The sequence below is a fragment of the Rhodofomes roseus genome (genome assembly GCF_022264815.1).
Source record: "Rhodofomes roseus strain CIRM-BRFM 1785 chromosome Unknown C8Q71scaffold_13, whole genome shotgun sequence".
NCBI lineage: Eukaryota > Fungi > Basidiomycota > Agaricomycetes > Polyporales > Fomitopsidaceae > Rhodofomes > Rhodofomes roseus.
Window position 1 is genome coordinate 1,023,408 of NW_025952969.1, and position 23,940 is coordinate 1,047,347.

Genomic DNA, 23,940 nt, shown 5'->3' on the forward strand with positions numbered 1-23,940 from the left:
GCGCCTAATCTCCGATCTTGCTGACCACCGCTCGCGCCGGATACCGCTGTACCAGGCTGTACCGAGCACAAGTCTCGCTGCGACGAGAAGCACAGTACGTCTCATTTCATTGTCTGTTGCTCTACCTACCTGAACATGCAGTGCATAGAAAGCCCACAACTAGATCAATCTGAAATACTCTCCGGGCTGTCCGAGTCACCTCGTCGCAAAATCTCGGGGTTACATAGTGCATCATCGGGTGAGTCGTCCATTACCTCCAGTCCACCAAGTGAAATGGGAACATCAAGCGTCTGTGGTTCATGCAGAATGTCCGCCGACCCTGCGCTTCCGCATAAACGCGCGCGTACTGAAGCCGAAGACGAACCCGCCATGAAAATGGAACTCAAACACGATGAGAAGGTGTGGCTCGACGACGGCAACATAGTCATCGTCGCGCAAAATGTGGCGTTCCGCGTCCATCGGAGCGTGCTCTCGCTGCACTCGGAGGTGTTTCGTGACATGTTTACGATCCCACCTCCCGACGACGAAGAGACCATAGATGGATGTCCTGCGGTCCGGGTGTCTGACACAGCCGACGGCATGCGCCATATGCTGTGGGCATTATACAATGGAAGAACGTGGGCGGCACTATTTGTACTTGCAAGTTACAACGGCTCACAGGTCGTGGTTCTAGATTCCCTGAACACGGACAGGTCGAGTTCGACGTCGTCGCGGCCTTGGTCCGCATGGCGCACAAATATCAGATCAGTTACCTCTGCGATGAAACGCTCTCCACAATCAAGGAGCTCTACGTAGAGGGGTTTCTGGACTTCATTGCTTGTAAGCCCCGGTCGGTGCATCCGCGCCTTACCTACAAAGTGGAGGACGCCTTCCAAGTTGTCCAGTTGGCCCACTTGACAAACACCCCGTCGCTTCTCCCTGCTGCGCTATACCTCTGCTGCACATCTGAACCCTTCTGCAATCTGTCGAAGAATCTTCAATGCTTTCTCGCAGACAGGGGCTCGAGTCAATTCCCTTACCTCAAGTACCTGACCGAGGAGGACATCTTCCGATGTCTTTCCGTGCTGCCCCGACTCGTGCAAGTAAAGCTATGGATGTTTGGAACCATCTTCTCAGGAATCAGCCCCGATTGCGTGGAGAACGCCATGTGCAAAGCCGTATGGTCCTCTGTCACCCACGACAAGTTCTTTGACGGTACAATGCATAGCCCAGATGGACCCATCGACACCAATTGTCTTGAGACAATTGCGGATGACGTTATGCGCTCGACCTTGTTAAGTCTTGACGGATTCACATTCTGTTATCAGTGCTCTAATAGATGCGGGGAGAGAGAGGACGAGGCGCGAGACACGGTCTGGCACGAGATGCCCACGTACTTCGGTTTGGCGATACCGAACTGGCCCGAGTCCGAGTCATAACTCACCACACATTGATTGGTGCGCTTTCATTTCTCCGTTACAAGACCATCCTACATGTGCTCACAAAGTTACTGGTGATAGATTAACTACGGCATACTCATTGATGAATTGATTACCCCTTGCCTTGAGCGCGGTTATAACCCGCGCATCTCATAACTGCATGCATGTGGCGGGTATGCCTGCCCCAATCATTCATGCTGTTGTCGCACATCCACACAGTGTGACCGCCGCAGCATGACGGATATATGACCTTGGGATGATCAGCATGGCAACGGATTGTGAGTCGCACGAACAAAATACTTACCGGCGACGCCGCGAATCTGTGGACATGTCCGATGGTGGTGCTGTAGAGGCACAGTCGGAACCAGCTGGATATCCCGTACTGCAGCCGCAGAAAGCTCTGCAGACTAAGTATGAGCCCCATTCAAAGGGAATATCTCAACCATTGAGGCTCATACGAACTCGGCAGGTCAAGATAATCTGTTCCAGTCGTGACGAGATGTGTGAATTCAGCGTGCTGAACTTGAACGACGAATGCATCTCGCAGTTGATGTTCACCAGCGAAGGCATAGGCATCTCGACCCATTAGAAGAACGTGTACGCAAAGGCGCTGCTCCAGAGCGAGGAAGAACGCCACGTATGCAACTGCTACACCGAGGCGACCAGCTAGACGATCGTCATGTTCGAGCCATTGAATGACAACTTGAAGTTGCGTCGCGATGACCCGGTCTATACAGCTCTTGCATAGTGACGTACCTGCCATCCATCGTTTTTGAACCACATTTCAGGCGGACCGAGACACAGTCTAGGCCAAAAATCGTGCACGTTCAAATAATCGGCCGAATGCCCATAGAGTATCGAGAGCCAGTGTCCTAAGACTCAATCATGCTAGGTCGAAACACCTGTCAACAGCGGTGAACACGTTGTCACTGTGGTTGATGATCATGGACTTACTGGAGATGTCACTCGTCAGCTTTTGGGACCCCCCAGCCTGCTACCTCAACGCCCATGTACGACGGCAACGCTTGCCAAGTGCGTTCGCGTATCGTTTCTTCTCTCTCCGATATCTCTCAGGATTGCCATACAAGCCTGGCATGGTCTGATCGCTTGCACGACTGCACCCGGCGGGTTCAGGGAGGCATCCCATTTGTCAAGTAGGAAAGACCATGTCGAAAGGAGGGAGCTGTAATAAGAGCCGTAATAGTGGTCTCCATCGCTGGCAGCGTGTATACAGTTGACAGCCTGGGTGTGCGTAATGGAAAGGGCTTGTTTGCAGGACGCAGCGGTGCATGCCGGGCTCGCGGGATGGTGAAACATCGACTGAATTTCATTTGCATGCTTGAATGCCAACTTGACTTTTCCTTTCATGCACCGGAGGAGGTCGGCCCTACTCAGAGTGTCGACTGTTCCGTCCGGGTGGACTGCGCCTTCGAGGAGGATAGCCTCGCGAAGCATGCAGCAAGCGTAGAGAGCCGAAGGTAGAACAGAAGGCGTGGCGGTGAGATTTGCCAAGTTGACGGCAGTGATGGCATGAACCTCTATTGTGGTACTACCCAGATCCTCCGGCTCCGGCAACTCGTTCCATTCATCGAAGGTCGTGGGCCAGAGTGCACGCAGGTGAGATATGGACTCCGCCAAAAGGTCTTCTACTCCGTATTTGTGAGCGAGGCGAATGCGGCATGCGAGTCCATCTAAGTTCTAGTCGCAGTCGTGGTCATATCTGACAATGCAATCTCGCTGCTTCAGTCACTCAGCCTCACATGGAAAGGCTAGTAGGAGGTGCACACTTTTTGCCACGAAGCAGCGCATCCAGGAACTCTCTCAAGGCGTAAGCGGTATCGGACAGGTGGATGACTGGACAGCCGAAGGAGAGCTGAGCATCCGGTGGCTGCGGGACGAAGAAGAGATCGCGAAATATCTCGGATCGGTCTGCGAGCAGACCTCGATACACACGAAAGCCGACTCTTTCCGCCACGAGTGTGATGCTTCCGTCATCGTACCAAAATTGTTCGTCTCGGTCGAATGCCGTGCATTCGGATTGGTCCATCGTATCGCCGTTGCTTCCCGCAAGGCGAGGTTGCGTCTGGCCTGGTAGCTCGGGATCTTCAGACATGGTCTAACCAAGTACTTCATCAGTCGGTCAATCCTCCAAGACTCGAAGACAGTAAAGCATGAGGGTAGCATACATTTCAGACTTCACGTCAGGCTGCGACCGTGCGTGAGGAGAGAGTCAGGACTGAGATTCAAGGTTGCCTCTGTGTAAGTGGCCGCGTCGACACAGCCTCTGCTTCGTCACTCGTTCGGGTGCTGCCAGTGCGGCAAGACGAAGAGCGCCCACGCGAGCGCCGCTTCCCCAAAGGAGATATGTTATGGGTGTGACGAGGGTAGCCTGCTATACATGACACAAAAATACACCGCATCAAAGATAATCAGAATCAAAGGGGTAGCGGTGGGTGAGCGAGCGACAGCGGTACGCAGCAGCGATGTGCAATCTTGCTAGACTAAGTCTACATCGCCGCGTTAGCTTGTATCATGACTGGCCGGAAGCGAAATCGCGTACGCCGCGAGAAGCAGAGGGGCCGAGTGCTATGGTAGTTGATTATAAGGCTGTAGTCACCTGTATCTGTGCACGGCAGTGAGCTTCCTGTATAGACGGGATGCTGAGGATCGACAAACGTGCCTTGGGGGGGCCACTGGCGAGAATTGCTCTGTGCGTTGGGCCCGCCGTACGCGACCGACGGCACTGCGCCGACGAGCGGGATAGGGACCGTCCGCGTACACTGCGGCTAAATGGACCCACCTCCTCCTCCTCTGTCAGCAGGCGCGGCGCGCCGGAGACGTTCTGGACGGCCGCTGCACTCAAGGGGAGTGCCCGAGTAGGCGCAAAGGCCTCCGAAATCCCTCCTTACCCAGGCTGGCCCGGGAGCCCGGAGTACAACAGCGCGTTCAGTCACGTTCACGTGCCTCGTCACACGTACTTGTATGCAAACCAATATCGTGATAAGTAGGATCTAACAATATGTACGCGCAACGTCTAGTTGCGCAGCTACACAGGCAACATGTACGCACAGAGACTCTAGTATCCGCTCTCAGGCCGGTAGGCAATGACCAGCCGCCACTTCCCATTGGCATGCTTATCTTCATCCACGGACATGATATCTGGGGGACTTGCACTGCCCGACCCGTTATAGGCCTTCGAGCCTTTCGCGAGGACCACTGTCATTTGCCTAGGATGGAAGAAATGCTACAGGAAGTGTTAAGAGGAAACGGCAGCGCAAGGGACATAATCGTACTCACCATGTTCCACTGATCGATCAATTGGCTTACTGCATCGCTGCTCTTGCTCTTCGTCGCTTGCTCTACCCCCAGCGATACCAGCGTTCCTGAATCACGACATGGATGAATTCACGAACTAATGTAGTTGTAGATGAAAATGGCGACGCACCCACTAACCCGATTCTCCTACCCGTTGGCGCAGCCATCTCGGACGAGATTGCCGCCGCTGCTCGTACATCCTGCACGAACCGACACCAATCATCCTCGAATATGTCATGCGTAGCAAAGGGGTGTGGCACGGCTCGCGATGGTGGTGCGGCCATAGGAAAGCCTCCGTCAAGGTCCCTGTCCAGGCTGGTAATCGACGCAGGTTCGAACGGCTCATACGGCAGATCCGGGCGCGCAGATCGACGGAAGGACGGCGGCGGCGGGTCGAGAAGCGAGCGTACGCCTTGCGCTGGGGATTGACTGAGGTTCATCAGGGCCCCGCTGAACAGGCCTCCACCGCCTCTCGGGCCTCTCATCGGTGCGTAGGATGATTGCATGTCCGCGCGAGAAAACTATACGTTTAGTCATCAGCCTCACGCATCCGCTACACAAAATAAACAGAGCCCACCAGAGCGCCCCTGATACCCCATGGCGCCATTCCAGGAGACATACGTCCCATGCTGGGAGAAGCGAAGCGGCTAGCACTGTTGAAGTGCTCAGAACCCACGGCCGATGAGTAAGGAGTGAGTACATACCCTGCGTATACCTGCTCATTGCTACTGTAGCCAGAAGACGCTGCATAGCCGCCAGATGCGTAGCTCATGCCAGGCTGGGAAGCGTAGGGGCCATGCGGCTGACTGGGTGCCGCGTAAGGGCTTGCATACCCAGAATAAGGTTGGCTGGGTGGTGGCCCAGCAGCTGGATACCCAGCGTAGGACTGGTGCATTCCGCGAGGCGCATCGTAGGACCCACGACCTTCGTAAGGCATTGAAGCATCCTTGGCCCAAGGTCCGTCTGCGCTCGGCCCAGGGCCATATGCTGCAGACTTAAACTCTCGGTCATCAGGGGGGCCGGGAGGGGGCATGTAAGGTGAACGAGATCGGCTCTCCTGGCGAGGAAAGGACGCGTCCGCAAGAGGACCCCTATCAGACAGTCAGAGTTATCCGGGAATGAGCCACAGTCACTACACCATACCTCGCGGGACGATTGTCGACCTCCATATATGCTGGTGGCGGGGGCGGGTATTCTCCATGAGGAGCACCGATGTGAGGATTCTTCGCACGTTTTTCCGAGGATGCGTATTCTGGCGAGTCAGGTAGCATGGTGTATGTGAGGTGCGACACTTGGTAAAACTGAGAGGTCACAGAGGGAGGATGCGATGCGATTCGGAAGAGGCAGCTCATGTATATAACCAACTGTACGCGACTGCGCGGCAGCAATCTAGCATTTCATTCCAGTCATTGCCGAATGGACGGCGACAGGCGGCGTCGTTACAAGGTTCCGGCGGTACTGCCGCGGCAGCAAGACTAGTTTCGCCTTTGACACCGCCAGCGCGACTTGCACTGCATAATTGCACTCGCGTAGCAGCTGGTGAGACCAATTCATCAACCACTGACAGTTGCTGTGAAAGCGCGGTCGATCAACTACGATGCCCGAAAGAAAGCCGACCTTTGACGCGTAAATCAACGGTTAGGAACCCCGCGATGTAGACGTGCCATACAGGTGTGCCAATCATCATGCATTCATGTTCCACCGCTACATCCTAGAGCATCGCGTTCCTCACTAGTTCCACACTGCTCAGGACATTCCATACAGGTCTAGCCAAGAGTGAATGCGAGTTACTTACTGGATAGTTCGTTTAGTGCTCCGCGAGATGAACGAAGGCATATCGAACAACCCCATCCGCCGCTGAGGACATTTCGTAGCAACCGTGTCTTCCCGTCAAATAGCATGTACCCTCGAAAGGCGGGCTGCAAACACCGAGGTTCGAGCTGCCTTGCAACAGACGTCGACGGCTTGGAGGGGACAATTGTATTGCGAAGAAGTGAAAAACCATTTGACAGTGCGAAGACGAATGCGAACCTATATCGTTCAATGACAGAAAACACTAAAACGTTTTCACCAACAGTCTTTTGACAATCATCATGATACGAACCGGTCTCATGCCGGGTACCCACTCCTCCTTCCGCGCTTCGCCCTTGAAGAACGTTTCCTCCCACCCTTTGATCGCGACGCCTCTCCTGAACCGCCATCCATGTCGGCGTCCATCGCATATTCACCGAGGCTATCTCCGCCGTGCGCGCCAGGTCCCTTCGAGTACGGGTCCACTCTGTCGCGAAGGGAAGGAGACGACGCCTCTGGTGCATGAGGTGCATCGTTGAGTGACAGCCTGTCGAGGAGAGATGACCCTGTGCGCCTTAGCAGGTCTGGTCGTGCGTTGTCGTCGACACGGACATCCGACATGCGATCGGCTGCTTCATCTAGAGGCAGCCTGTCAGCCATCGCCAGCATCGCTTCGGGCGGCGGCTTCGCCATCGGGGGCGGACGACGGATGCGCACAGGCTTGGATGTCTTCGTCGATTCCCCTGTTGACTGTGAAGACAGGGGCGCGGTTTGCAGTAGACGAGCGCGATCAGGATGTATCCAGGTCGCGCTGTTGGTAGGGGACACGTCACGTGGAGGCTCAATGCTAGAGCGGTCCCAGGTGGACGCCTCGTCTTCGCGGACGTTTGCATCGTCTCTCGCACTGCGATAGTCGGAGCGCGGGGCTAGCTCGGGATGGACCTCTCGGTCAATAGGCCTAGGAGGAAGCGACGCGGGAGGTGGTGCCAGAGTAGTGTGGCGGTCATTGTATGATGGACCGAGTCGACCTTCAAGACTGGGTCGCCGACCTCGGGGCCGAACCTCAACAGGACTTTTACGACCGCCCGGAAGGTCAGCCGGCCGGGAGTCAGATTGACGTCTTTGTCCAGCTGAACCTTCTCCAGCGGCAGGTCGAGGGAGATCGTTGACAGCGTCTCGGTCTCCTCGTGCATTGTTGTGTCCATTGAACCTCGTCGACGAGTTTGCTCCGTCAGTCGGTCGCCACGAATCAGGCTCAGTCCTAGCCGGACGTTCCGGAAGCTTGTGGGTCAACTCCGCTTTCTTGACGTCTTTGTGTCGCATCTCGAAATGTTCTGACTCTTCTCTGGTCATCCAGATGCGAGGTTCATTCGGAGGCGCAGGAGCAGATGACGGTGGGGCACGTTCTGGACCGAAGCGACTCTGAGGGGGTATGAGACCACGAAGTTCCCCAAAAACGGCTGCGGGAAGACATACCGCTCGAGGGCCACGGTCCTTGTGTTCGGAATATGAATCTCCTCGCGGCCTCGAAGAGAAAGGCGGGCGATCCTCAACAGGCCGAGGAGGTAGTCTATCAGCGACCTGGAGCAAAACCATCAATAAGAGTGAGGATCGAGGCAGCTAGTGACTCACAGGCTCAGCGCGACCAGCACTTGAGACTGATGAGCGGCGCATACGTCCGTCTTCAATAGGTTCCGGCAGTCTGTCTGGGCTACCAAAAGGCGGCTCAGGATAATCCTGTTGCACTCGTGAGGATTAGCTACTACGTTTCATACTCAAAAGCCACTGACCCTCTCCCTGCCAGGAGCTACACGCGGTGTCGCAAAATGATTAGGGGGAGGCAGTCTGTCTTGAGGGGAGGGGACAACGTCCGGCTCGCGTGCAGGCGGTATCTTCCTGTTGCCTATAGGTACGAGGTTCGTTCCTGACACCGACCTGGGAGGCGGGGGACCGAATGACGGCTGCTTCGGAGGGTTCTGAAACAGCGAGGAAGGAGATATGAGAACGAGAGCTGCAGCATGAGGATCAAAGCATGGACAACCTCGGGTACGGGGCGCGGCATGGTCCTGAGTCCCCCGCGGACAGTTGACGGGCTACCGATGTTCCAAGAGCTCGTGTGTGGCGGCGGCGGGCCTTGCGTCTCCAGAGGCGGGAAGCGCTGCGAAGGAACGTTGACTACGGGCTCTCGTCCACCTGCCATAGCTCTTGGGCCCCTTGGCGCATCTCCAGGTGCATCACCCATGCGGTCTGCATACATAGACGAGCTTGGCCTGGAAGAGCCTTCGAAGCCACGCGGAGGTGGCAAGCTAGGCGGCCCATCGATGTCCATTGGTTCAGAGATGAATTCTCGAGGTCCCTGTCCAGGCAAATCGTCAAAGCGACTACCAGGTCTACTTGTCATAGCAGGTCTAGTAGGCGGCGGGCGACCACGCCCATCGAACTCGGGCTCGGTGATGGCAGGAGGTCCCTGGCGACGGAGGGGAGGCGCGTCAGTAGGCACGTTAGCATATCTCATAGGTGCATCGTCCTCCCGTGGTGCTCGAGGGGGCAAGTCGGGGTAGCCGCGCCGGCCGCCTTCAGCGGCAGGGGCTGGCAGCGGCAACGGCTCCTGCACTGGAGCGTGGCGCACCTCCCGGAAACGAGCACTTTGCGGTGGCAGAGGTGCACGCTTGCGAGGGCCTACAATAGTTACGCATACACGCATACACATAGTCAGGGGCGACAGTTACATGGCGAAAAGCAACCGCACTCACGATCATCTGGTGTCGGCGAGGGGAAGGACGTTTGCGGACGTGCTGGTAATCCACGTACAGGCGGCACATCGACAGCGCTGCTTCGACGGGAAGGGAGGTCATCATCACGATCATCGACTCGCCTTCGCTTGGTGTCGAATCCATAGCCAGTATCTATACTGTCAGCTTCCCGTCCTCGACGTTGGGGCACAGAGTCAATGGGTGAGTAGTCACCGTGACCACGTGGTGACAATGACCTCGGAGGATTCGTAGGCCTTTCGGGCCAAGGTCTCTGTCTCGGAGCCAATGGCGGGGGAAGCGATGCTGGAGAGCTTCCGGGCGATGAGCCACGAGAGAATCGACGAGCACCCGGTGGGGAGGGCGCGCGGAGGTGTGGCGGCGGTGATCTAGTCCCTGCAAGATGAAAACGGACAAGGTAAGGAGGGCGACGAACGGAGACGCAGACAAAGGAGAAAGCGGAAAAGGGTGATTCCAGGGTGAACGTCCTTGGGCCGCGTACGAGAAGAGGTCGGATAATGGCAGAAGGGGACAACGGCACTCGACTCCCTAGGCTTCTCGAGACAGCCGAATCGACCATGTCCTCCACCTCGGGAGGAGATCGCACGCCGGGGACGCGATAGAGGGGATGATGCGAATAACGTACTAGGTGCCGACCAGTCATTGGGACCACGACGATTCGTTTGTTCTCGATCCAACGACCTGTTTCGGGGAGAGACGTCCATGTCGAGGCGATCCTGTCGGCCACGGGTGCGACTTTGGCGAGGCGGAGGGTCCACATCCATTGTGATGCGAGAGGATAGGTTGCCGTGCCGCCCCTCCGTATAGTCGCTCTCAGGCACCCTCGGCGGTGTTGGCTCTCTGCGCGAACGACCAGAGCGATCCTCGCTTGGGTGGTCCCGACGGACAGGTGGGGAGAGCGACCGCGGGTGACTCATCTCAGTGCCAGCAGCAGCACTAGGTGCCGCCCCAGGACGGTAATGTCGATCCTCGTATGAGAGATCGTCCGTCGCCCGCTTGGCATCCTTGCCTTTCGTCCGCCTCTCCGACGAATTGGCGCGTCGGGAAGGTGATCTACCTTCCCTGCCGCGCGACACGTCCCTTCCTCTGTCCTTTACCGGTGACGACTTGTCGCTCACCGGTCGAGTCCAGGTGGACTCGTGCGTCTTGGTGTTGTAAAAATACTGCTCGCCTCCACCACTTCTAGCTTGTCGGAGTTCCCAATCTGGAGGTAGCGCGTCCTGATTGCTGCCTGAGGTAGGCTTCCCGTGCCCATTCGCTCGCGGCTCGCGCTGAATCATGGAGCTTGCCAAAGTGCTTGCCTGAGCAGGAGAGGGATGCACTGGTGCCACAGACAGGACAGGCTTTGGAGGAAGCGCATGAGTGAGCTTGCCCACAGACTGAGAACGTCGCAGCTGGGGCGAGTCCGGCTCGCGCTGGGGCGCCATCGACTGCTTCGACCCATACGACTCCCGCCTAGACTGAGGGTTTGAAGTCTGAGAGGCAGCCTTTGTGTCCTCCTGCTCCGAGGCCTGGTACGCATAGTAATCCTGCGTGTCGTCTTCGTCGCCACCGAGCGAAACTGCGTCTTCTGCGTCCTCTGGACCGCGCTGGGCGGTCTGTTCGTCGTCCTCGTGCCCCCAGTCAAGCACTTCCGCGTCGTCCTCCATGTTGACTGTAGTATCGAGAGAGAGGAGGAGGTCGTCGAGCTCGACGGACGGTTATGAGAGAAAGGTGTCGAGGCAAGCTGAGGATGGAGGTCGAGTACGTATTCGGCAGCCGCCGAGACTCCGATGATGATCTTCCGCACGATCATGTGCCCGCACTGCGCGAATGCGTCGGACTCGCGGGCGCGCACGCTCGACACGACGACGAAAGCACGACCGACGGCGACGAGGCTGATTAGGTGTTGGGCTGCTGAACACTGGGCTTTGCGTTGCGACCCTGCTTATTCTTTACAACAATGTCTGTCCTTCCTCTAAGTTCGCCCACATTTCCCCACAACGGAAGTGCAAGTCCAGGACCCATGCGATCCGCTGGGTCTCTCTCGAACCGTGTTCCTGTGATGTTCAGACGGCTCACGCGCTTCCAGCAAATGGTATGTCACAACTTGGCTGGAAAGTCGAGACTGTAATCACATCGGGAAGTAGGACTTCGAGTTGGCGGCATGGCAGCTCACATACCTATGTCTAGCACCCAAGAGAGTGTGAGTACTCCTCAGCCGTTGGTGTGAAGCGTTATTCACAGCAGTTGCTAGATATCGCAACGTATACTTCCACAAACGTGAGTGTCAGGAACGGTTTATGGCGGGCGTAGTATTAAAGTGAAGCCATCCTCAAGAGACGAAGAATACGTGGGCAAGAGACGACCCTGCGATACTCATCCTCATTTCCGGATGTTTGGCAGGTCTGTGTTTTCAATTCGATTACATCTAGACAGGCGGCGCTGACATGCGCTTTATAGTATCTGCGATTGCTTGGTCCGTGGTGTACTCGTACTCACCGTTCCAGGCGATCGAGCTTGCATTTCTCATGATCTTCCGAGATTATCTCTTGGTTGGTGCTATCATGGCAACATTACTGTGGTACGTTGTGCAGTGCAGCAGGTCTCGAAGTGACGAGTTCATGGCGTTTGAAGGTTCTTCTCGAACAGAGTGCTGCTCAGCCCGCCATCGCATTCAGCGCCATCGGACTCAGCGGTTGAGTGGGCGTATGCCTTCGATGTGCATACGAACGCCTTCTTCCCTCTCTACCTCACATTATACCTCGCACAATTATTCCTGGTACCGATTGTGCTGAGGGGCAACTGGATATGCCTGTTCGTATCCAACACGCTGTACCTCGCTGCGTGAGTCATCCGTCCGTCTAGACATGGGAACACGGCACTCACTCGTGTCGTATAGTTTCGCGCAGTACACGTACGGTGTGTATCTTGGGCTGAACGGTAAGAGGTTCGTGCGTGTCGGCCGCAGTGTTCACTAATGGTATATATTTATCAGCCCTACCATTTCTCGTCCGTACGGAGGTTCTCCTCGCACCGTTGCTCCCGTTGTTCACGGGATACATCATATCGTTATTGGGCTTCAACATCGCTAAGCATGTTTTACCTATGTACTTCGGTTCATAATCGGACATGGCCATGTTCTACTGTGCCTGCTAACTTACGAGAGTACCAAGCCGGCTAGGAATATGGCGTCTCGTAGGGGTCTGTAGGGCCTCTCGCACTCTACGAAGACGCCTCGACTACATATTCAGGGCATCGTGTGCTGAGCCGCGGCATTTTCCACATACAAGCAAGCATTTGTATATTGGCAGATGGTCAGTGGGTGCGTCAATCATGGACCTGTGGCATACATAGATCCGGCAATGCAGTCCTGTGTGGATGAGACGACGGCCTCCCGGTCCTGGTTAGTTGGAACTGGCGTCTTCAGGATTTGCAACGTGCAGTGTCAAGACTGTCCTCAGTTCAGTAGAAAGCAGTGCGGTACAGCCCGGTGTACTCGGAATAGCGGGAACGCATTGCATAGTGCGCGATCAGTAAGCCTCACAGCGCAGGCTTATCGCATAAATCAACCATTGAAGCTCCGCTAATGTTTTGTAGTTGTTGTTTGTGATTCGGCCTTTAGCAACCGCGAAGGCGATCTTCACCCCCTACCACGACCGTCTCCCTCCCCCGTCTCCCGCTCGGTATCATTCACAATGAGCGGAACACGTAGCCAGATCGAGAAGGCCATCACTCAAATACAGGACAAGCCACCCATACCAGAAATCGACTTCACTCAGCACCAGCTCGACAATGGCTTCACCATCAGCACGCAGGAACGCGTCGTGAAAGAGGTATGCGTCGTGTGCATGTCGTCGCTACGGAGTACGTGGACGTTCTTGATCATGAACTGCTCAGGTGCAAGCCCCCGCCATGGCCATCCCAACGGACGAGCAGTTCTTCTCCGGTGAAGACCCCACGAAGCCCGACATCGCGTTCCTCAAGAACCACTTCTACCGAGAGGGTCGAGTATCAGAAGAGCAGGCCACGTACATCCTGGAGAAGGCGACTGAGCTGCTGAGAGCGGAGCCGAATTTGCTCTACGTCGACGCGCCGGTCACTGGTACGTTGCATAGCTCATAGGGTGGCGGGCGCGACGACTGAAACCATTCTGTGCGATCGTAGTGTGTGGCGACATACACGGCCAATATGTGAGCTCCTACATCCTCGGATCTACCGTGTAGCCGATGCTGACTCTGTTCAGTACGATCTCATGAAACTGTTTGAGCTCGGGGGCAATCCAGCAACCACGCGGTACCTCTTCCTTGGCGACTACGTCGACCGAGGATACTTCAGCATTGAGGTGTGTTCACTCGGTGTCGTACGTGAACGCATCCGCTGACTTTGTCATCTCGTTCAGTGCGTGCTCTACCTCTGGTCCTTGAAGATTTGGTACCCGGATACCCTGTTCCTCCTGCGCGGGAATCACGAATGTCGTCACTTGACGGATTACTTCACCTTCAAGCTCGAGTGTACGTCACGTTTGTTGTCTAGGTGGCCTGCGCTCACTACTCAGCAGGCAAGCGCAAGTACTCAGAGCGCCTCTACGATACATGCATGCAGTCATTTTGCGCGCTGCCCCTTGCTGCTATCATGAACAAGCAGTTCTTCTGTATTCACGGTGGCCTCTCGCCCGAACTGCAGACGCTGGAAGACATCCGTGCGGTACGTGGCTTCCATGCGTCTGAATTTGACCACAGGAGAGCCAACTCATATATAGATCGATCGGTTCCGAGAGCCTCCCACGCAGGGTCTGATGTGTGATATTCTCTGGTCCGACCCCGTCGAGGACTTCGGCCAAGAGAAGATGAACGAGAGCTTCGTGCACAACCATGTCCGCGGGTGCTCTTACTTCTTCACGTAGGTGTCGTTCTCTCGCTGAACAATGATTATCACCGACGACGACTGCAGGTATCAGGCAGCATGTCAGTTCTTGGAGCGTAACAAGCTTCTTTCCATCATCCGAGCGCACGAGGCACAAGATGCTGGATACCGTATGTACCGCAAGACCAGAACAACGGGCTTCCCCTCCGTCATGACCCTCTTCTCCGCCCCTAACTACTTGGATGTCTACAACAACAAGGCCGCTATCCTCAAGTATGAGAGCAACGTTCTCAACATTCGACAGTTCAACGCGAGCCCTCACCCGTACTGGTTGCCGAACTTCATGGATGCGTTCACGTGGAGTTTGCCCTTCGTCGGCGAGAAGAGTGCGTCTGTTTGTCATCTATCGAAAGCCGTGTGTTTGACGAGTTGCCCTAGTCACCGACATGCTGTTGGCGATGCTCAACTGCTGCACCAAGGAAGAGTTGGAGGAGGAAAGCTCCGACGAGGAAGTCGAGGGGCCGCTTGTGTCGCCTGGTGGCGCACTCTCCGAGGAGTCCTCAGAGAGACGGAAGGTCATCAAAAACAAGATCCTTGCTGTCGGGCGGATGTCGCGTGTTTTTGCTCTGCTTCGGTGCGTCATTCGCCTACTCGTGTGCTGTGACACTCATGTTCTTGCAGGGAGGAGTCCGAGAAAGTGTCGGAGCTCAAAAGCATTTCCGGCTCTGCCAAGTTGCCATACGGGACGCTCGCATTGGGCGCGGAGGGCATTAAGGATGCCATCACTGGCTTCGAGGATGCGTATGTGGGCCTGCATCCCTGCATATCCTTCTCTCACCAACTTTCGCAGCCGTAAATCCGACATTGAGAATGAGCGTCTGCCGCCCGACCTCTACGACGCTGAGTCTGAAGAAGGCAGAGCGATCCTGTCTTCGGGGCCATCGTCGCCCGATGGCTCACCAGCATCTCCGCCCCCCGCCGCTGGCGTTGCACAGGCGCTGGAGAAGGCGATCTCCAGCGGCTCTGTCACACCGATCAGCACGTCTGGCCCCAGCACGCCAGCGTCGCCAGCGTCACCAATAGCCACGCCTTCGCCGTTCAGACGCGGTCACGGGCGCCAGGCGAGTCTCGGGACGACGATGACGAGCCCGAGTACGCGTCGGAGGAGCATCGAGAGCACGATGTCGCTCATCAAGGAGGTCGTCGACTCGAAGGTGCCCATCACAGACCCGGAGCTCATCAAGCTCGCGGATTCCATCGCAGGCCAGAGCAGTCCGCGGACCAGCGCGCCGCCCTCGCCCAGTTGAGCATGGGACGTGGACGGTAGCATGTTTTGCATTGCATCGCATTGTGGATAGGGCTGTGGATGGTCTGTATCGTGACTGGACTGGTCTCGTTTGCATTTGTTGGAATTTGTCCGTGTAATGTGCACTTTCGTGTATAATCTTTGTTCTCAGCTGCATTCACGATTTCAAGGTCCTCATATAGCCTCGTGTGTCGTGCGGGACTGGGCCCGGTGCGGTGCCAGGCTCGAGCGTGAGCTCGGTCCGTCTCATTTCAAGTACTACTGCGTACAAAGCTGTGTAAGAATCTCCTTTGCACAGCACTTCCTACATGCCCTAGTGCGACCTAACTTGTACTTACTCGCCTTTGACGTCCCTGTACGGGCCAGGTCCACCTATGCATAGAAGCTCGACTGCGGCTGAGTCCTGACCCTGTCGGGCGTCGATGACTGCACAGCCGCAGATAGGCTCTGCCGGCCGCCCGGTGTGTCTCAATATCACGTATAAGACCTGTCGACGAGCGGCGACCACTCCACCAGTTCTCTTTCGCGTTTGAGGCCACGACCGTACAATGCCTAATCACAACGAAGATGAGTACGCATACTACGAGAAGGCCAGAGAGGGCTATCGCTCTCAAGATGTACGATCAATGCCACCTCCGTCGTACGATGATGTCAATCGCTCCTATATCAAGTACGTGCTTCAACTCTTCTTCACAGAACTCAGTATGCTGATCCCCCTTGTGGGTGCACAGCGGTCCGTTTCCACGCCCTCAAAGCGGCTCCTACACGCAGGGGGGCGCACATGCAAGCGCGAATTATGCGGTCAGTCCTCAGCTTGAGGCTGCGAATACGGACTCGTGCTGAATGTGAACTCTCTTGTCCAGATCAATGGAGACAACAGGTCTCCTGGGCCATCTGGCGTTTCAAGCGGGAGCAACCCCGGAGGCATGCTGGGTATGCTGAAGAACATGGCACCGGGACAAAGCATCGCGTCCCTCCTCGATCCCCCGCCTCCGCCGTTTCTACGAGCTCCGCGTCCCGATTTCCCCTACGGACCATTTGAGCCCGCAGCTCTGACAAGCCTCGATGCCCAGCTCGACAAGGGTTTCCCGCCGCTCGCCCCGCCGGTGGCGAGGATGCCCCATCCGTTCGCGACGCACGACGTGGCGGACGACGACTGGCAGCGGTTCCTGCACGATATCAAGATCGCTAGCTCGCTCTCGCCGATCAACCGTGTCGCGGCGGGCGTGGCACCTATGGCGATGAACATAGGCTTGACAGGTGAGTTAGTCAAGAGCATTACAACCGAATTTGATTCTGATACACTTTGGCTAGGCTTCCTGGTGTCAAGGGGTATCGAGAAGCGGATGAGGGCCAAGAAGAGCGAGGCGATCGGCCAGCTCATCGAGCAATGGAATGCCGTCAGTCCTTGTCATGGCAGTTCTTCCGCCCACTCATAACTGACATGCGAACCCAGCACTTCTTCCACCCGAGACAGATTTCAGTGGTGCTCGCCGAAGGTTCCATGGTCTACAGCGGACCTGAGGGCGCTCAGCCCCCGGACATGGCACAGTACTCCGCTGCGCTCGCGCGCGACGACCACTCCTCGTCGAGCAGCTCGGACGAAGACGTTCCTCAGGGTGTTTCGGGCGGTCGACGGGAACGCCGCGCTGCCCGGCGAGAGAGAAAGGAGGAGCGGAGGGAAGAACGGAAGGCAGAGAAAGCGGCTCGCAAAGCACAGAAGAAGGAGAAGCGGAAGAACAGGCGCGAGCTGTGGCGTTTGATCATAGCGTATAAGCCAGCTGGAGGATATTAGGATACGTGTCCCTTTGTGTTCTGTTTGTTTGGAGATACAGTACAGTAGTGTTTTGCCCTGGCATCGTAAGGTGGCCGCACGACGGCGCGCCTGAGGTATACCAGCGTAGCTTTCAGACCGGCAGCTCGGATGAGTCGACGGCCATGGACACAATATGAATCAATTCGGTGAGGAGTGCTGGGACAGCCCAGTTTGTGTACTACGCTATCAAGTGGGCCCCACACGAGACAAGCCTAATGCAAACGGACGGACAGTGGTTCATAGAATTCGATATGTGCATTATAATAATACGGAGTCGCCTTCAGATGTTACCGTCAACACAACGCAAATGTTCGTTCTGGAGCCGTGGGGACATACCAATTGACGCGGCCCACCAGTAGAGTCTCAGACGAGGAACGCCTGATGCAGATGCAAACGGAACTGACATCGGTTCTAAGTGCGATGTACGATACTCGGAGATTCCACCATGTGCACTAACCTACATTACGGCTCGCAACGATATCTGTCTACGCCCATCCTGCTATGTTCAGTCCAAAACAGCGCGGCAACTGAGCCCAAGCAGAACTCCGTGCCGCAAGATCACGTTCTCGGAAGAAAGCCATACACTCCGCACAGAAACTCCTCAACTCCTCTCCTACCGGGTCGTCCTGCAGACAAGACGCCAGGCAGTCAACGTCGAGAGTTGGATGGTAATTGTTGCCCACTTCGTACGATAAAATGTTGTCCTTGACGCGATGGAGAGCTTCTTCGCACTGTGACAACCTCTTGCCAGTACAGCTCGGACTAAGCCCTTGCTGGAAAGTGGTGCATACTACTTCGAACTTGGCTTGCATGAGTCGGGGCCGGGCGACTAGGCAACGCGAGAGGTCCTCCTCGGCCCAGACACGAACTTGAAGGTCCACTTTGTCGATGTCGGCCCGATGTGCCATGAGTTCGGCAATGGCCGTGTGGTCCTCGAAGAATCTGGCCTGGCAGCAGAGGTATAGCGCCACGGGAAGGATTGTTTCCTCGTTGACCAGATGCGCTAGCTGCACCGCTTCGAAAGCGTCCTGCCTTTTGTAGGACAGCAGTTCATGCGAGTGAGGCTGCTGCTTCGTGAAGTCTTCAAACTTGTCCGTATACAGAGTCTTGATCCGGGCGACGGCATCGTTTCGAAGGTCGGTGATATGATACTTGTGGGCCAGTCGAGCCAGAGCTGCGACGACCGTGAATTCCATCGGTTCTCTGCTGTTGACAAAGCTAGAACATCACTCATCAGTCTCCGCCGTGTATACGAGTCGTTCGACGCACGGTCTACCGTAGTAAAGGGCCCACAACAGGGTTCGCATCTCGTGCACCGTATCGGTGACGCGTACGACAGGGCATCCCTCGATCGTCTCATCATCGGCGGGTGGGGGAACCGTGAACATGTCGCGAAACACCTCCGAGTGTAGTGAGAGGACCCCACGATGGACTCGAAAGGCGGTGCCTTGTGCGACGATGACTATGTTTCCATCATCAAACCACACTTGGTCGTCCGTCACTGCGCTCACAACCGTGCTCCCAGAGGCGGAAGCGGCGTCTAGGCGTGCACGTTTGCGCGGCCTCGACGATTCGGCAGCCATTCAAGTTATGCGATGAACTGGCAGCGAATCAGTGGTCTTTCTCTCCATCGTCGCACACCTAAATGAGAATTCAGAGCTTACTTTGCTGACTCTGCGGATTTTCAATGCCACGTAACAGGAGCCACACTGGCAGGACTGTCCGTGGCAGTGCAGTGCCACTGCCAGATACTACGCCGCAGTGTCTATGGATGGTTTGACGAGTGTAATCTGAGAATTTTACGGTGAGCCATTTGACAGGTTGCGCATGTACTGGTATTATTTCGCCCTACCAAAGTATAGATTCGCCGGATGCGACAGGACTCAGGTTCCGGTCCGACGCGCTGAGTGCTCGCCCAAGTACGTACCGCTTTGAATGATCGGAATCACGTGTGGCACGACGATCAACATATTTAAACGCGTCTTTCCTCTCTACTTAGTTCATCATCATCCTCTCTTCCACTTGCATCCACCACACACGCTGCCACTTAATACATCATGAAGCGCAGTCTAGATATGTGAGTGGTATACCATGCACTGAGAGCCTGATGGACTCAACGAGGTCTGTTCATTGTGGCGTAGAGACACCTCGGAGGAGGCAAGTGGCCACAAACGGCCTCGTCGACAGACTTCGCACAAAGACCGCTCGCAAGGCCCAAACACCGGAGCCGAAGATTCAGGGCTTGTACGCGACAAAGAGTTCTGGTACGAAGATGGTAGCGTCGTTCTAGTTGCGGGAAACGTTGGTTTCCGCGTGTACCGAGGTCTGTTGGTGAGGCGATCTGAGGTCTTCAGCGACCTCTTCTCCGTCCCGCAGCCACAGGACAGCCAGCTGGTCTGCGGCTGCCCAGTCGTTCATCTGTCTGATACACCCGACGCCTTGAGAGAGGTCCTGGGTGTACTGCTTTGCGGAAAGAAGTGCGTCCATCCTTGTGTTGGTCTCCTCTCAGGTGCTCATACCCGCGTTTGACCGTCAGATACATCCAGAAGAACGACATTGAATTAGATCGTCTGTCCTACCGCATCCGCCTAGCGCACAAATACGGCATCGAAGACCTCCTGGATGAGTCCATACAACAACTCAGGCAACTCTTCCCAGCGAACTTCGCAAGCTGGCGCGCCACGGGACGCCACTACACTTCCCGAGGGATCACCGCCGTCAACCTGGCCCGTCTGACGAACACGCAGTCCGTGCTGCCCACCGCGCTATATGTATGTTGTCAATTGTCCGACCGTGCCTTGCTGGAGGGCGCGGCTCATCCCGACGGGACCACCGACGAGCTGAGCCGGGACGACCTCCTGCGATGCATGGCCGCGAAGTCTCTCCTCGGGCGTACACACGTGCATGGCATCCACACCCTGCTCCACCACATAGGCTCCTTCGTCCAGGGCTGCCGCTCGCAGCCGTCCTGCTGCAGGGCCTTCGATCGCATGCGCCACACGGCGACGACGCGGTCGCTCGACGTCGCGACGCCGATAGACATCCTCGACACGTGGGACGACCTGTTGGACAAATATGACAGAACGAAGGTTGGCGGAAATGCGCTCGTCAGTTTGTGCGAGTGCTGCATGACCAACCTCCGCGAGAGGGTCTTTGCTACTATCTGCACCAGGTGGGCTTCATTGCCGGGCCTCGTGGACGCCTGGAAGGATAAAGTGGCCGAAGAAAACGGGGATCCTGAGATTGAGTAGCTGAGTGGCATTGACATATGCTGCTGACAAGCTCAAGGATCTGGATGCCACAAGACTCATCGTGAAGATGTACTGCCATTCCGCCTATTGCTGCATTGTATCCGTATCACTACGCGTCGCCCATTGCATACCCTGTATACCCACATCCATATACTTATACGCTGCACTGTATCTGAATCACTACACATCGCCCTCTGTATACCCTATATACCCGTATGAATACATGTATCTACAGTACACGCTACTACATTTATTGAACCTGCTTTATCTGCATACACTCTCAAAGAGAGCAGAAATTCCGCAGCGACCACCTCGAGGTCACTCACACGCCTCTCCCAAGAACAGTGAGCACTTGCACAATAATATCTACATTTGTTTCTCTTTTGCGACTATCAACATGGGGAGAGCAGACATTCCAGGACTCGAGGCGAACTAACTACACACGCTGGCACGCGAGAGGCCCGCGCGCCAGGCGCAAATACGGTACGGTATGGGAGGTCAAGAGCCAAGCTTCGAAACGGCGGGGAGCAGCAAGACGGAACAAGGGTCAGGGTGTTCGAGGGAGCGAGGAGGGAGATGGGATTAACGAAAGTGCTGGGAGGAGTGGGGTTTCGTGTGGCTGGGATGGAGATAGAGACGAGGAGCGAGAGGGGAGAGGGACGACAAGAAGCCGTATAGATAAGGAGGGTTTGTTGGGTCTAACACTACTAAGACGAAGGACGACAAGACGAAGAACGAAGTGAGCAAAAAGCCGGGACGCGCGCCCACACGGCACGCAACACGATGCAACAAGCGTCCGCAACGACTCCAACCACGCACCGGACACCTCTCTCGCAACGCAACACACGCTGCTCTTCCGAGCACCAGCAGATACTCAGGTATCGCTTACTTCTTCCCAAGGCTGAGGCTCGCCATCGACTCTGCGAGCACGTCCGTCAGCTGGCACTTCTTCTCGTTCATCGACGAAGCCGACGGCACCGCCGACGCCGACATCGTGCGCGCCAACGCCGGCTGGGGCGCCGCCATGCGGGGCGAGGTCTTCTCCTGCGGCTCGACGTCGACGACCTTGAGGACGGCGCTGCCCTCCATGACGCGGCGCATCTTGTCCGCGTCGAGCGTCCGCGCGGCCGCGCGCGACGCAGAGCCAGTGCCGGACACCGGAATCGCAGCGGGCTTCGCGGAGAACGCGTCCCAGAACGCGGAGCCGAGCTTGCCCATGAGCGTCTGGGACGCCATCGACGCAAGCATCGCCTGCTGGGCTGTTGGTGTTTGCGACTGCTGCCCCTTGCCGCCCGCGGGCTGCGACGGCTGGAGGTTCTGTGCGAGGGACGGCGCGAGCGGCGGGGAGTTCGGCGGGGTCGGGTATGCGTTGACCGCGGCCTTGCCGGAGAGGATAGCTGAGAGCGGGCCGGACTTGGCGAAGTAGTGCGGGCGGAGGCCGCCGGCGAGTCCGGAGGGCGATGCGTTGGGGCTCGAGAGCGGGCTTGGGCTCGGGCTTGCGTGCGACTGCTGTTGGGCTTGTGAACGGCCAGTTTGCTGTTGGGAAGCCATGTTGCGCCACAACTGCATGCGGTACCTGTGTAAGAAAGACGTCAGCTATCTCGTCGAGCAGCGGTGATGAGAGGTACTCACGGATCGAGGGTCTTCATTGTGAATGGGTGCATCTCAATGAACGACTCGAGAGCGCCGAGCTGTTGCTGTTGTTGCTGCTGCTGTTGCCGCTGTTGCTGAGCCTTGTCAGCGCCAGGCCAGGGTGCAGCGTTGAGCACCGGGTTGATGTTCTCCTGGAGGGTCGGGCTGCGCCTGCCGATAGGCTTGCCCGACAGCACGCTGCCCCACTCAGGCACAAGAGTGGTGTGCACGGGAGTGAAGCCGCCAGCGCCGAAAGGGCTCGACGCACCACCCCAGAAACCCCGCGCGCCAAGCCTGGGCGACGTCGGGAGATCCTTCTGGGTGTTGGGTGTAACGAGCGGGCTCTTGGGCGGAACAGGCGCGCTTGACGTGTTGGAAGAGGGGCCGGAGGAAAGGAGAGGGGAGACGGTAGGGATGGGAGCAGGAGGCGGAAGTACGGGAGTGTCGACGCTGCCGCGACCATCAAGTAGGGCTTTCTTGAGCGCATCGATCTCCTGGCGGAGAGCGCCGTTCTCTGACCGCATGCTACCGAGCTCGGTGCGGATGGCGTCGATGAGACGATCGCGTTCCGCGATGTCGCCCTCAAGGGTAGTGATGTACTCTGTGGTACAAGTCAGTAAATGACATTTATTGCGCGAGATACTACTGGGTGACCTGAGTGGCGGCTTGCCAGAACCACAGCATACATACGCAGTTGTATATCATGGTTCCCGCGCAAGCCAGCCAGCCAGCTCAGCCGTATAACAGGCAACTGCAGGGAAACGACACTCACCCTTCCTCCTCACACGGAAATTCCTAGCGCTGATCTTGTTCCTCAGCTGGCGCTTCTCCTTGCTGCTCATCTTCTTGTACTCCTCAGGCGTCGGTCGCCAGTCCTCGGGGTCGTTGGACGTTGTTGCGAGCATGTTCGCCGGCTTGTTTTCCTTCTTCTCGCTCCCGGCGCGCTTAACGACGCCACCTGACTGTACGGTGCCCTTCCGGTTCGACTTGCCTCGGCCACCGACTTTCATGGGCGCGAGCGACAGCTCCTCGTCCAGGGCATCGTCCATGGCACTCATGGAGTCTTCATTATCTCCCTCCTCGTCCTCGTCCTCCTCGACGGATTCACCGAACTCGCTCGCGGGCTTGGGGCCCGTGGGAGAGGTAACCAGCTGCGGGTCGATGCTTGTTGGCGACGTGCCGGACGTCGAGGACGACGCACCGGAGCCCGAGTCGCCTGGGCTTGCCATCTGCGCCGCAGCGCTGGAGAAGGCGCTCATGAAGTCGAAGCCGGGCGCTGCGAGGGGCATGGGGAGGTCGAGCTTGGAGAAGTCATCGTCAAGGGGAAAATCGAGGTACGGATGGGAGTTGAGGGCGACGTCGGGCACGTAGGGGTTCGGGGGGGTCGGGGGGAGGCCGGTGAAAGACTCGGAGGGGGAACCGTCTGAACGCGGCGACGAGCCACTAGAGCTCGAGCCTGCGGCGTTCGAGGGGCCTGCGAGAAGATCCATGTTGAAGAAGTCTTCGAAGGCTGAATTGAGGCTAAAGCCTGATTGTAGCGGGTTGTCGACGAGCATGGCAAAGGTGCGGATGGCGGAGGTGGATGTGGTGGTGGTGGAAGAAAGACGGGCGCAGCGAGCAGCGCACTTTCGGCGAGGCAATCTGAGCTTACGTAATATTCCCATACTGGGCTGCGTCATGATGTCGGGAACCACCCTGGCGGATCCAAGCTGAGCGCCAACTTCAACGCTTCATTCAACTCTATGTCAATCTACAGCTGATAAATTGCATTCATCTGTTCACTGTATATAAAGGT

General features: G+C 56.7%; 13 protein-coding genes across 13 annotated transcripts; 5 read left to right on the forward strand and 8 right to left on the reverse strand.

Annotated features, from left to right (window-relative positions):
• Window positions 1-306: 306 nt before the first annotated feature.
• C8Q71DRAFT_710329 (uncharacterized protein) lies at window positions 307-1,418 on the forward strand (the record flags this gene model as incomplete). Its single annotated transcript, XM_047920732.1, has 2 exons — window positions 307-617; window positions 674-1,418. The coding sequence occupies 2 exons, from the start codon at window positions 307-309 to the stop codon at window positions 1,416-1,418; spliced, it is 1,056 nt and encodes a 351-aa protein (XP_047777883.1).
• Window positions 1,419-2,273: 855 nt separating this feature from the next.
• Window positions 2,274-3,022, reverse strand: C8Q71DRAFT_120399 (uncharacterized protein). The gene is made up of 2 exons (XM_047916388.1): window positions 2,373-3,022; window positions 2,274-2,320 (listed from the first exon to the last, which is right to left on the reverse strand). The coding sequence occupies exon 1, from the start codon at window positions 2,871-2,873 to the stop codon at window positions 2,418-2,420; it is 456 nt and encodes a 151-aa protein (XP_047777884.1). The 5' UTR covers window positions 2,874-3,022; the 3' UTR covers window positions 2,274-2,320; window positions 2,373-2,417.
• Window positions 3,023-3,109: 87 nt separating this feature from the next.
• On the reverse strand, window positions 3,110-3,531 carry C8Q71DRAFT_859077 (uncharacterized protein; the record flags this gene model as incomplete). Its single annotated transcript, XM_047927586.1, has 2 exons — window positions 3,110-3,155; window positions 3,206-3,531. The coding sequence occupies 2 exons, from the start codon at window positions 3,529-3,531 to the stop codon at window positions 3,110-3,112; spliced, it is 372 nt and encodes a 123-aa protein (XP_047777885.1).
• Window positions 3,532-4,494: 963 nt separating this feature from the next.
• On the reverse strand, window positions 4,495-6,004 carry C8Q71DRAFT_859078 (uncharacterized protein; the record flags this gene model as incomplete). The annotated part of the gene is made up of 6 exons (XM_047927587.1): window positions 4,495-4,662; window positions 4,716-4,801; window positions 4,864-5,254; window positions 5,311-5,386; window positions 5,438-5,824; window positions 5,877-6,004. 6 exons carry the CDS (start codon window positions 6,002-6,004, stop codon window positions 4,495-4,497), a joined length of 1,236 nt encoding a protein of 411 aa, XP_047777886.1.
• A 423-nt stretch (window positions 6,005-6,427) lies between these two features.
• Window positions 6,428-8,339, reverse strand: C8Q71DRAFT_120542 (uncharacterized protein). The gene is made up of 4 exons (XM_047916389.1): window positions 8,315-8,339; window positions 8,157-8,261; window positions 6,838-8,105; window positions 6,428-6,764 (listed from the first exon to the last, which is right to left on the reverse strand). The coding sequence occupies exons 2-3, from the start codon at window positions 8,196-8,198 to the stop codon at window positions 6,843-6,845; spliced, it is 1,305 nt and encodes a 434-aa protein (XP_047777887.1). The 5' UTR covers window positions 8,199-8,261; window positions 8,315-8,339; the 3' UTR covers window positions 6,428-6,764; window positions 6,838-6,842.
• On the reverse strand, window positions 8,340-10,333 carry C8Q71DRAFT_120726 (uncharacterized protein). Its single transcript, XM_047916390.1, has 2 exons — window positions 9,278-10,333; window positions 8,340-9,203 (listed from the first exon to the last, which is right to left on the reverse strand). Exons 1-2 carry the CDS (start codon window positions 10,053-10,055, stop codon window positions 8,428-8,430), a joined length of 1,554 nt encoding a protein of 517 aa, XP_047777888.1. The 5' UTR covers window positions 10,056-10,333; the 3' UTR covers window positions 8,340-8,427.
• Window positions 10,334-10,380: 47 nt separating this feature from the next.
• C8Q71DRAFT_682660 (uncharacterized protein) lies at window positions 10,381-10,944 on the reverse strand (the record flags this gene model as incomplete). Its single annotated transcript, XM_047919771.1, has 1 exon — window positions 10,381-10,944. A coding segment is annotated over one exon (564 nt), but the record flags the coding sequence as incomplete, so codon positions are not given.
• Window positions 10,945-11,140: 196 nt separating this feature from the next.
• C8Q71DRAFT_765975 (UNC-50-like protein) lies at window positions 11,141-12,725 on the forward strand. The gene is made up of 8 exons (XM_047924165.1): window positions 11,141-11,372; window positions 11,425-11,480; window positions 11,532-11,557; window positions 11,615-11,680; window positions 11,738-11,858; window positions 11,912-12,121; window positions 12,177-12,217; window positions 12,273-12,725. Exons 1-8 carry the CDS (start codon window positions 11,238-11,240, stop codon window positions 12,398-12,400), a joined length of 783 nt encoding a protein of 260 aa, XP_047777890.1. The 5' UTR covers window positions 11,141-11,237; the 3' UTR covers window positions 12,401-12,725.
• Window positions 12,726-12,775: 50 nt separating this feature from the next.
• Window positions 12,776-15,693, forward strand: C8Q71DRAFT_120782 (serine/threonine protein phosphatase 2B). The gene is made up of 12 exons (XM_047916391.1): window positions 12,776-12,810; window positions 12,875-13,110; window positions 13,175-13,379; window positions 13,442-13,467; window positions 13,521-13,619; window positions 13,677-13,788; window positions 13,836-13,981; window positions 14,037-14,176; window positions 14,228-14,526; window positions 14,579-14,774; window positions 14,822-14,941; window positions 14,991-15,693. The coding sequence occupies exons 2-12, from the start codon at window positions 12,973-12,975 to the stop codon at window positions 15,445-15,447; spliced, it is 1,938 nt and encodes a 645-aa protein (XP_047777891.1). The 5' UTR covers window positions 12,776-12,810; window positions 12,875-12,972; the 3' UTR covers window positions 15,448-15,693.
• Window positions 15,694-15,994: 301 nt separating this feature from the next.
• C8Q71DRAFT_859082 (uncharacterized protein) lies at window positions 15,995-17,241 on the forward strand (the record flags this gene model as incomplete). The annotated part of the gene is made up of 5 exons (XM_047927588.1): window positions 15,995-16,116; window positions 16,178-16,247; window positions 16,310-16,706; window positions 16,761-16,846; window positions 16,903-17,241. 5 exons carry the CDS (start codon window positions 15,995-15,997, stop codon window positions 17,239-17,241), a joined length of 1,014 nt encoding a protein of 337 aa, XP_047777892.1.
• Window positions 17,242-17,747: 506 nt separating this feature from the next.
• On the reverse strand, window positions 17,748-18,845 carry C8Q71DRAFT_710366 (uncharacterized protein; the record flags this gene model as incomplete). The annotated part of the gene is made up of 2 exons (XM_047920737.1): window positions 17,748-18,480; window positions 18,532-18,845. 2 exons carry the CDS (start codon window positions 18,843-18,845, stop codon window positions 17,748-17,750), a joined length of 1,047 nt encoding a protein of 348 aa, XP_047777893.1.
• Window positions 18,846-19,275: 430 nt separating this feature from the next.
• On the forward strand, window positions 19,276-20,825 carry C8Q71DRAFT_765982 (uncharacterized protein). Its single transcript, XM_047924166.1, has 3 exons — window positions 19,276-19,339; window positions 19,404-19,739; window positions 19,799-20,825. The coding sequence occupies exons 1-3, from the start codon at window positions 19,320-19,322 to the stop codon at window positions 20,511-20,513; spliced, it is 1,071 nt and encodes a 356-aa protein (XP_047777894.1). The 5' UTR covers window positions 19,276-19,319; the 3' UTR covers window positions 20,514-20,825.
• A 573-nt stretch (window positions 20,826-21,398) lies between these two features.
• Window positions 21,399-23,701, reverse strand: C8Q71DRAFT_724750 (uncharacterized protein; the record flags this gene model as incomplete). Its single annotated transcript, XM_047921651.1, has 3 exons — window positions 21,399-22,089; window positions 22,146-22,746; window positions 22,918-23,701. The coding sequence occupies 3 exons, from the start codon at window positions 23,699-23,701 to the stop codon at window positions 21,399-21,401; spliced, it is 2,076 nt and encodes a 691-aa protein (XP_047777895.1).
• Window positions 23,702-23,940: the final 239 nt, after the last annotated feature.